Raw genomic sequence first — 10,965 nt, forward strand, 5'->3', positions numbered from 1 at the left:
AATTGCATCCGTTTTTTCATACTTTTTTCCCCATAAAACGTATACGTTAAACGGACTGCAAAAATGCAGTGTGAACCCAGCCTTAGCAAAACAGTCTTCAGATTAAGGAGTGCTCCTTGTTAAAGAGGTACTCCAGAGAAATTTTTTGAAAATTAACTATTTAGATTTGTACATGACTTCTATCAGAAAAAAAAAGTTTAAAAAGTCAAGCTTTCCAGTACCTATCAGCTGTTTTATGTCCTGCAGGAAGTGGTGTATTCTTTTCAGTCTAACACAGTGTTCTCTGCTGCCACCTCTGTCCATGTCAGGAACTGTCCAGAGCAGAAGATGTGTTCTATGGGGATTTAGTACTGCTCTGGACAATTCATGACACTGCAGAATACTACTTTAAATTATAATCTGTATAGTCAATTCAGCACAAATATTGCAGAAATTCCTAATATTCTAGCTCTCTGCTACATAAACGCACTACTTATGCTTCTTATTTAACTTGTAACAAAGAACACCACTTAAAGTACCCCCCCCCCCCCCCCCCCTGAAAATGGCATGGCTGCTGCATCTTTCTTTTTGATGTTAGTAGCTGGAGGACGTTCTAAAATATTTTTTGAACTTTTTAAGCAGGGGCTCTTTAAATAGAAGAAACAACACAATAAAAGCTACTAACATGGTCACACTAGTAGGGATAGAAAGGATCAGTATCAACAATGTGCCTCCATTTCTCCAATGGCAGCTATTAGTAACATACTCGGGAAGGTTCTGTACGGACATATAGTTGTCTGAGAAATTACAAGTGATCTGCTTCACATCAGGGATGCTGATCCGGTTAGATTTGGTGAGTACATCATACCAACTCAATTTACAGCAGTCGAATGAGTTTCTACTTAAGTAAATGGTATTAAGGTTCCTTACAATAGGTCGACTTGAACTGGATATCGGTATTGAAGTTAGTTTGTTTTCATGGATATCCAAAAACTGAAGAGCAAGGTCCAGTAATGAAACGGGGAATGTAGTGAGGTTATTTTCTGAAATATCAAGGGACGTCAAAATCTTTAACTCTGATAGGTCGATGTTGTCCATAAAGTGTAGGCTATTTCGGAGAGAAAGAGATTTTAGCATTTTGACGTTATCTTTCAAAAAGTCAAGGCTTTTGATTTGGTTGCATGAAACATCCAGATGTGTTAAGCTAGTTCCATGGAAAATAGCTTGGTTGTCTAATTGTAACCCACAGCCTGACAAGTGAAGGTGCTGAAGTGATGGTATATTCCTAAGGTCCACACAGTCCTGGTGACCACCACCAGCAGTGGTAGTAGAGCATAGGGAGATCAGGTTATGGCTCAGATCTAGGGTGCTTAGACTGGTCATGGTGGTGAAAATGTTTCTGGACAGCTCTTGTAGTCTATTCTGGCTAAGGTTGAGGTAGCCTAAGTGATGAAGGTTGGAGCCACTCTCTTCCAAGCTTAATCCCGACAGTCTATTATTACTGAGATCCAGAAAGTTAAGGCTACCCGTAATCTGTTTCTTTGATAAATCAAATGTCTCCAAGCAGTTCCAGTTTAGTTTCAGATAGGACATTGAAGACATGGCGGAAAGAAAGTCATCTGGCAAATAATCAAATTGGTTTCTACTGATATCCACAATATTTAAGGTGGAGAGATCACTCGGGATGAAATCTGACCACAGGTACACAGTGGTGATACTGGATCTGTTGTTTTCGAGTACGAGGAAATCTGTAAAGGAAGAATTTTCATTGAAGTGTTTGCTATAAAACTTCATCTTGTTGTCCGACAGCAGCAAGGTGTGTAGGTGATGGTTCTTTGGCAAAAATGGAAAAAATAGCAAATGGTTGTGAGAAATATCTAATTTCTGCAGCTGAAACTCGACATCAACTTCCCGTGAAAAGAACCATTCAATGTGGTTGTAGCTGAGATTGAGTACTTGAAGCTGTGTCACCCCAAAGCCAACAATACATGGGAGGAGGTTATAAGCCAGATTTAGAGTCCTCAGGTTCACCAGGTTGTCAAATGTCCCTTTTCCGATCTCATAAATGTAATTCCATTGGAGGCTCAGCTCCTTCAAGTTCCTCAGACCTTTAAAGGAGGAACTATCCAAACGCATGATAACATTATAGTCCAAATTCAGATATTCCAGGGTTGTCACGTTTCGAACAAGTGTTGACACCATGTCTTCATTGAGGGCATTTCTAGAAAGATCCAGCCACCTCAAGGATTCAGCAGATCTCAAGTCCAAGGATACGAAAGTATATTTGGTAAGAATAGTGTTGTCCTGTAGTGATAGTGCCTCCAGCTTTGATGTGTGCCTGAAAGCATTCACATCTATGAAACTCAAATGATTAGACTTTAGGCTCAAGTTGTTGAGATCCGGATATCGCTGCAAACTATCTTCATGTAGGCTTCTCACACTGTTGTGATCTACAATTAGTTCTTTTATATCAGATGGGAGGTCCTGAGGAATGGACGTGAGCTGTAAATATCTGCAGTGTGCCACTTGGGAAACCTATAGAAGAGTCAAAATGTTATATGGGGTACACACTATAAAAGAAATTGGCCATGAAAGAATGTTTATTTCAATAAAAAATGGGCCATTGATTGCTGCTAGACATCATTGGGAGACAACTTCATCTAATGTAAATGCCAAGCTTTAGGCTATGTTCACACTACTAAAAAGCACGGCCGTTATTGCCATCGGCAACAACGGAGGTACTTTGGACGTGTATGCACATTGCCTCTTCTTCTATGGGATCCCAGCTGGAGCATACACACATCGTATACGCCGGGATCCATGGGGCGCCGCAAGGAACTGACATGTCAGTTTTCAGTGAATTGCGGCTGCAGAAAGACCTGTCAATTCACACAATGAAGCGAGCGCCTCCTGACGCTTGTTTCATTGTGTGCTATGGGGAGTTCTGATGCGGGTGCGCGCTGATGCGCCCTCATCAGAACTCTGCATCCTGAAAGATCATTTGGGATGACCTTTGCAGAGGCAGAGTCTTTCAAGTAGTGTGAACATAGCCTTAAGGGGGACTCCTGCAGAATTTTTTTTTTAAATTAACTGGTTTAGACAGTTGTAAAGACTTGTAAATGACTTCCATTTAAGAACACAAGTGTTCTAGTACTTATCAGCTGCTGTGTATTCAGCAGGAAGTGGTGTATTCATTCCAGTCTGACACAGTGCTCTCTGCTGCCACCTGTGTCCATGTCAGGAACTGTCCATAGAAAACCTCTACTTCTCTGGACAGTTCCTGACACGGACAGAGGTGGCAGCAGAGAGCACTGTGTCAGACTGGAAAGAAAACACCACTTTCTGCAGGACATACAGCAGCTGATAAGTACTGGAAGACTTTCGATTTTTAAATAGAAGTAATTTATAATGTGTATATTTTGACACCAGTTGACTTTTTTCTCTTGAGTGTCTCTTTAAAGGCCCCCATACGCCTTCAATAACTAAATGCCGAATGATCGTCCAGCTGTCAGTTATATCTCCCGCCTGCTGACTGTCCTTCCCACACTCAGACCCAGGCCGATCAAAACTTTTGACATGTGTCTCTGACATAAAAAGCAAAGAAATGGCCAGCACTCCAATACACTGCATTGGCTAAGATACAGACAAAAACTAAAAAATGCTGCAGCAATCTGCAAGTGTCAGGACTCACCGTATATACTCCCTCCGTCGTACACATGATAAAAAAACCTATTCTAAAGATTTTTTAAAAATACGGTTCTTAGCAAACCATTTGATAAAATAAAGTGTACCATCTCACCACAATAAGGTGACTCCAGAGAGACGGTTCCTAACACTGGCCACTTTAGGGCTAAACGTCTACAAAGCTGGGCATAAAGGATCCAACTACACTCTGTTTAAAACACCCACAGGAGACGGATGGAGTGCAAGCCAAAAGGTTGTAGCACCCCCCCCCCCCCCCCTCCAACATATAACACAAAAAGCAAAAAAACGTACAGACAAAAACAGGAAGGTGCAACAGCAACCTGTAAGTGTCAGGACTTACCGCAAATACTCCATCTGTCATACACACCTAAAAACGAATTTGTTCTAAAGATTTCCTAAGAGCCCCATTTAAAAAAAAATCTTTAGAACTTACCTGGATGCCTTACATGTGTATTGTATGCCCCCTCTCCCCCTATTTTTTGTTACTATTGTTTTACTGGAAAAATATTTAATAAAATCTTAATGTGAAAAAAATCTTTAGAACAGGTTTTTATTGTGTGTACAACAGAGGGTGAGTCCTGACACTTGCAGCACAATTTTTTGTTCTTGGATGTCTCTCTGTTTTTGGATGACACTTTAACATTTTAAAAATTCCAACATGTGCTCCCAGTATTGTAGAAAAACAAAGAGATGTTTTATATTGTGTCTAAACTATAACATGTTTCAAGGTAGGAACCTACCTCATCATGGCTAATTTAGTTTGCGAGTCACCCTGTGGTTGTGGCTGCTGGAGAGGATGGGGCAGAGGATGATGGCAGGGGGATGCTCAGTGTCCCTCCAGTGCCCTGTGTCCCTCAGTGTCCCCCTGCCATCATCCTCTCCAGCAGCCACAGCCCGCACAGCTCTGGGAGTCAGGTCGTGACATCACCATTTTATCCAGGGAGTGACATCACCATGTTATCCAGGAAGTGACATCACCATGTTATCCAGGAAGTGAAGCCTTGATGCAGTAGTAAGTGCAGGGAAAAAAGCACTTTATAAGCATTTCCCGTAATAAGTATATACTGGTGATTTGTATAACTTTTGGGAGTTAATACATTACTTTAGAAAACCTTTTTGCCAGACTCCTCCTTTAAAGGGAGTTTGTCAGCAGTTTTGTGCTAGGAAAACTGCTGACAGACGTAAATAAGCACTGAAAAGGGGAGCGTACATCTCTCTGCACTTGGCATGACTGTCCCAGCTGAAACTGCTGAAGAGTCGTAAAGGAAAGACCTTCTTGATGGAAGCTTGATGGAAGATCCCGTCTATGTGGCTCCTCAGCAGCTGGGACAGTAAAAAGCCATTTTCTCAGTTTTGCAAAGTGTATGACCCAGAGCAGAGAGTGTATCCGCTTCCCTTCCCAGTGCTTATTTTGGACTGTCAGCAGTTTTTATAGCATAAAATTGCTGGAAGATTCCCTTTAAAGGGATATTCAGGAGAACAGAAAGATTGTTTTCACATCAACTGGTGCCAGAAAGTTATACTGATTTGTAAATTACTTCTATTTAAACATCTCAAGCCTTCCAGTACTTATCAGTTGCTGTATGCTCTGCAGGAAGTGGTGTATTCTTTCCAGTCTGACACAGTGCTCTCTGCTGCTACCTCTGTCCGTTACAGGAACTGTCCAGAGCAGGAGAGGTTTTCTGTTTCAATATTTTTATTGAAAGCTTTTCTATTAAACGTATATATTCATTTATAGTACAACAAATAAACATCTTATAAGGTTATACAAACAATGAATGTACATTGTTTACTCCCTCCCGCCACTGCACATTAAATTAACGTCCCTGAAGCCTATGCCCGAAGCTGCAGCAACGTTAATCCACGATCCAGGATGACACAGACACAGAAGCTTTGCCTGTGTCATCAATGGCGGGTCCCAACTGTCAGTGATAGCCAGGGACCCACGCGCAACTGTCAGCATACTAGCCGTACTCTGGTGATGACAGTTAATCCTATTGATACTGCAGTCGGCCCGACCGCAGCACCTTATAGGGCTCCAGACAGAGAATTCTCCTGCTACAGAGGGAGAATTCTCTGTCCGTTAACCATCGGGGCTCTGGGATGTGATCGCAGAGCCCCAGTGGTAGCCACGGAAACCGGAAGCCTTAGGCCTGACTACAGAGGCCGGCGTGCGGCCGCAAGCTCTGCCTCCTCCTCTCTCCCCTGCCACTGTTTCAAGCTTCTAACAGTGGCAGGGTCGTGAAAGGGTTAATTGCTTGTTATATATTTATATTATTTATACTGATTTACTGGTAAGAAAGAACTACCCCTTTAATGCACAAGCCTTTCTATTATGCTGGTATTGTGCTGTGCATTGAAATAATTGGGGTTATCCAGGCTTAGGAAAACATGGCCGCTTCCTACCAAAAACAGCATGACTTGTGTCCTCAGTTTGGGCGTGGGTTTTGCAGCTCAGTTACAATGAAGTGAATCGAACTGATTTGTAATACCACACACAAACTGAGGACAGGGGTGATGCTCTTTTTGCAATAAAGTTTTCTAATCCCAAATAACTCCTTTAAATTAGTGTGAAGCTGAACTTTTCTCCAGAATAGACATACTTACCAGCTGGCAGCCACTTGGGGAGAAATGCTTTGCTCCATCAGCAATGTATGTGTACATCAATAAGCACCAAAAGGACACAATGGCCATAGCATCAGTAGAGGTCCTGCAGAAGCAAAGAAGACAGGAGTGATTTTATTCTATCTATAGTCAATCTAATATACAGAAGCATAGTACATTCTAGTATACAGAAACATAGTACAATCTAGTATACAGAAGCATAGTACATTCTAGTATACAGAAACATAGTACAATCTAGTATACAGAAGCATAGTACATTCTAGTATAGAGTAGCATAGTACAATCTAATATACAGAAACATAGTAAAATCTAGTATAGAGTAGCATAGTACAATCTAATATACAGAAACAGTACAATCTAGTATACAGAAGCATAGTACAATCTAATATACAGAAACATAGTACAATCTAGTATAGAGTAGCATAGTACAATCTAATATACAGAAACAGTACAATCTAGTATACAGCATAGTACAATCTAATATACAGAAACATAGTACAATCTAGTATATAGAAGCATAGTACAATCTAGTATACAGTAGCATAGTATAATCTAGTATACAGTAGCATAGTACAATCTAGTATAGAGTAGCATAGTACAATCTAGTATACAGAAGCATAGTACAATCTAGTATACAGAAGCATAGTACAATCTAGTATACAGTAGCATAGTACAATCTAGTATACAGTAGCATAGTACAATCTAGTATACAGAAACATAGTACAATCTAGTATACAGTAACATAGTACAATCTAGTATACAGTAGCATAGTACAATCTAGTATACAGTAGCATAGTACAATCTAGTATACAGAAGCATAGTACAATCTAGTATACAGAAACATAGTACAATCTAGAATACAGAAGCATAGTACATTCTAGTATACAGAAACATAGTACAATCTAGTATACAGTAGTATAGTACAATCTGGTATACAGTAGCATAGTACAATCTAGTATACAGAAGCATAGTATAATCTAGTATACAGTAGCATAGTACAATCTGGTATACAGAAGCATAGTATAATCTAGTATACAGTAGCATAGTACAATTTAGTATAGAGTAGCATAGTACAATCTAGTATACAGTAGCATAGTACAATCTAGTATAGAGTAGCATAGTACAATTTAGTATAGAGTAGCATAGTACAATCTAGTATACAGAAGCATAGTATAATCTAGTATACAGTAGCATAGTACAATCTAGTATACAGTAGCATAGTACAATTTAGTATACAGTAGCATAGTACAATCTAGTATAGAGTAGCATAGTACAATCTAGTATACAGTAGCATAGTACAATCTGGTATACAGCAGCATAGTACAATCTAGTATAGATATATATTACAGGGTGCCTTTTATCAATGCTTTATGCATGTAAATAAAAACCTGACAAAAGTAATTACTATAACAACAAAAACTGAAACCAACAATGGTGACCGCAGCTCAGCAAAGTTACAAAGTTTTAGATGTAGGATACAAAGTTAACTAGTAAAGCTCGCCATAGCCCATAGTCATCTTACTAAGATATAACCAGTGATAACTGGGAAGCATTACGCTATGTATGGCACCGCAAAGATAACATTGGACATGTACATTTTTCATCAGTTAATTATAATATCGTTATTACAGACTAGGCTGGTTATCTGGGCAACCCCTTTCCAAATGCACCTCTTTTTCCTAAAGGGATATTCCCATCTCAGCTAACATACATAAACCTTTAGGGACGGTCAATGTAAATATTTTTGTAAGTACAATTGTTTAGAATCATCTGTTCTTCTGGGAGGACCTATTCGTTGGCTTGTAAGATGCTCGATTAATGTTAGCTGATACATTCTCATATATGGATTGCACATACATTTCACCACATGGATTACATGCATTGTTTTATGTGTAAAGTAACTTTGAAAGGGGTTATCTGGTAAAAATGTTTTTCTTTCAAATTAACTGGTTTCAGAAAGTTATATAGATTTGTAATTTACTTCTATTTAACAACCTCTACTGCTCTGACAGTTCCTGTCTCGGACAGAGGTGGCAGCAGAGAGCACTGTATCAGACTGGAACGAAAACACCACTTCATGCAGGACATACAGCAGCTGATAAGTATGGGAAGAGATTTTTAAATAGAAGAAGGTGCTGAAGAAGGTGGATGCAGCCCTACGGAGTCCTAAAAAACATGGATACAGCCATAGGCCAGCGACTGTATCCATGTTTGCCAGTTCTGCATCCAACTTCTTCAGCCACCAGTAATCTAATTCCACTCACTCAGGTTTGGACAGACCTGAGCATGCTTGAGAATCGCTCATCTATAATGCACAGAAATATATGTTCTACCATCTTGGTCAGCCCTCACAAGTGTCTCACATACATTAGTCATGGTGATCCATCTTTTATAAAGGGTCCCCAATAGACCCCACTGACTTTGGAATTCTGTTGTAGATTCAGTCATTTTGGGACATTATTCTTGCCATCTGTTCTATTCAGCGAAACCTTTTAATCAATCCGGAGGTACACTTAGTACTTAGTAATTGTATCTGAGGGATTATATATATATATATATATATATATATATATATATATATATATATATAATAAATGGAAAAGCAATGTGCACACATGTCCACCACTCCATCCCGATCGGGGATAATCTATCCACATTGTTCACTCTGGTTTAGATCTGAGAGTACCCTGGAGCAAGCTGTGGTGGAGGAGGTGTATATATGCTCTATATAGAGTTGTGCCTATGTATCTGCAAAACTCCTCTAGGTGAGTGAAACAACTCATATCTATTGTTTTATTGACTGACTAAGATTTACTACACCAGAAGGCGCTCCCATCTCTTTTTTTTCTCTATGTCCCGTCGGGAGACTTGGGTCACCATTGTTGTGTCTGCCGGAGTCCCAGCAGTTTTCCACGGTAAAATTATTGAAGGCCTATCCACCGCCGAAATCTGAAATGATCAAAGTCATAATGTATAGAGCTGAGGCTTCTGGCCCCTATAATTTGTGTACTTCTGATAGCAAGGCCTGGCCTGAACAGTTGTTCAACGAGGGTGCCGGGCAAAATATATCCTGTAGATAGGCCACCAAAATATCTATCCTGGAAAACTTTAATTGTGGGCTAGCCTTTACCTGGCTTTTCTCCATAAAATAAAAAATCACAGCTCTTCTATTACACTAGGTGAACGCTAGCTAATATAACTGGCACTGAGGGCATAGTCCTCTTTTCTCACTACAGTCCCCTTTCTATTAGATGCTGGTCCACCATGGGCAGATTAATCGTTTTCCATGTAATACCCACTGGCTGGATCCACCTAAGAGGGAATTTCTCTTACCCAGGTCCCAGACTAGAAGTCCCAGTTTTATGACCTTTATATCCTAACAGACATTTTATTTCTTCATAGTTTCAATTGGCTTTTTGTCCTGTTTGTGCAAAACTAAAAATGCACATACAAAAATACGTAAAATTGCCACTACAAGTGTTTTGTGGGCACTTTAACAGTGTGTAAATCTGTCCTACTGGCACGATTCTTCATCCCCTTGGTATTGGAACAGGGAATGTACCACTACATAGCCATGTATTCGCGTACATAGCCAGGAAAACCCTGGTCTGTATGAAAATAAGAAAACAAAATGTGTGTACGTGGGTTACTAAACGAAACATGTGAGAACCAAACCCTAAGGTGGGAGCAGTCTATGCCTATACAATACAGTGGTGCTTGGATCTGGGCTTGTTGGAGATCTCGCCTATCTTTATATCTTTGAGAGAATCATAGTCATCTTGTTCCTTCTAAATACTTTCTGCATTAGAAAACTAGGATTAACCTTTACGTGCTACATTTGCCAATGGTTACATATATCTGCGTTCTTTACACTAATATATATTGTTTAAAATCGTAACTTGATTCTTTCATTCATTTTGCTTGTGGGCTGGAAAACCCCAAAGGACACAAGAAAAGAGTCACTTACCGCACATAACTGAGAGCACACCATCTTAGGTTCCACTTGAGCTGCTTGGGGCCACAAGAGCGAATGAAGAAGTTGTGTCATCGCAGTAAATGACCTTGGGATGTCGAATTAGAACTAGTCAACAAAAGCCACAAAGTTAACCTACAAAAATCCACAGAGAACCGTGCAGAGAAGTTAGTGAAAAAAAATCCCCCTGCTTCGGCCATGCAAAGGTCACCAAGGCAAGAATGGTGTGATGTTGGTAGCACAGAGAAGGTGCCAGCTTGGGTGTTACATGGGGCTCGGCCACTTAGCTGAGGAGCGAAGTGTGCATGTGGTTAGCATGGCTCATTCTGAAGCAGATCTGCACATTTCTTCCTTCTCGGGGTTATTTTAGATGTTGCGGAAGGAAATAACGGAAACCAAAGTCACATGAACTGCTGCGAAGTGAAAAATAAAGTATAAGATCAGTCACCAGGCTCTGCGTCAACTATAGATACTTCTTCTTTTTCTTCTGGCTTAAATTTCTTTTTCTTTAGTAGCTGAAGAGTTTTTCTGTTGAACTCAGGCAGTGGTTTCCTTTAGGGGTGGGCAAGATGTGGTGCAAGGTTTAGTGTCACTGTAGGACACCCTCTTCTAAAGTCACATAAACAACATTCTGGATGTTACTATAGAGAGAGCACCAGAGGGACACCGCATGACACTAGATT

The 10,965-nt window shown here is 40.2% G+C and overlaps 1 protein-coding gene across 1 annotated transcript; it reads right to left on the bottom strand.

The window, feature by feature from the left end:
* Window positions 1-532: 532 nt before the first annotated feature.
* Window positions 533-10,608, bottom strand: NRROS (negative regulator of reactive oxygen species). Its single transcript, XM_069973942.1, has 3 exons — window positions 10,277-10,608; window positions 6,292-6,394; window positions 533-2,514 (listed from the first exon to the last, which is right to left on the bottom strand). Exons 2-3 carry the CDS (start codon window positions 6,376-6,378, stop codon window positions 574-576), a joined length of 2,028 nt encoding a protein of 675 aa, XP_069830043.1. The 5' UTR covers window positions 6,379-6,394; window positions 10,277-10,608; the 3' UTR covers window positions 533-573.
* Window positions 10,609-10,965: the final 357 nt, after the last annotated feature.

Source organism: Dendropsophus ebraccatus, chromosome 6 (genome assembly GCF_027789765.1).
Source record: "Dendropsophus ebraccatus isolate aDenEbr1 chromosome 6, aDenEbr1.pat, whole genome shotgun sequence".
NCBI classification, from domain to species: domain Eukaryota; kingdom Metazoa; phylum Chordata; class Amphibia; order Anura; family Hylidae; genus Dendropsophus; species Dendropsophus ebraccatus.

Coding starts and splice junctions, on each gene's coding strand:
- NRROS (XM_069973942.1), bottom strand. CDS start 6,378: ATGGCCATTGTGTCCTTTTGGTGCTTATTGATGTACACATACATTGCT. Junction 2,515..6,291: donor CCCCAAGTGGCTGCCAGCTG/GTAAGTATGTCT, acceptor ACTCTTCTATAG/GTTTCCCAAGTGGCACACTG.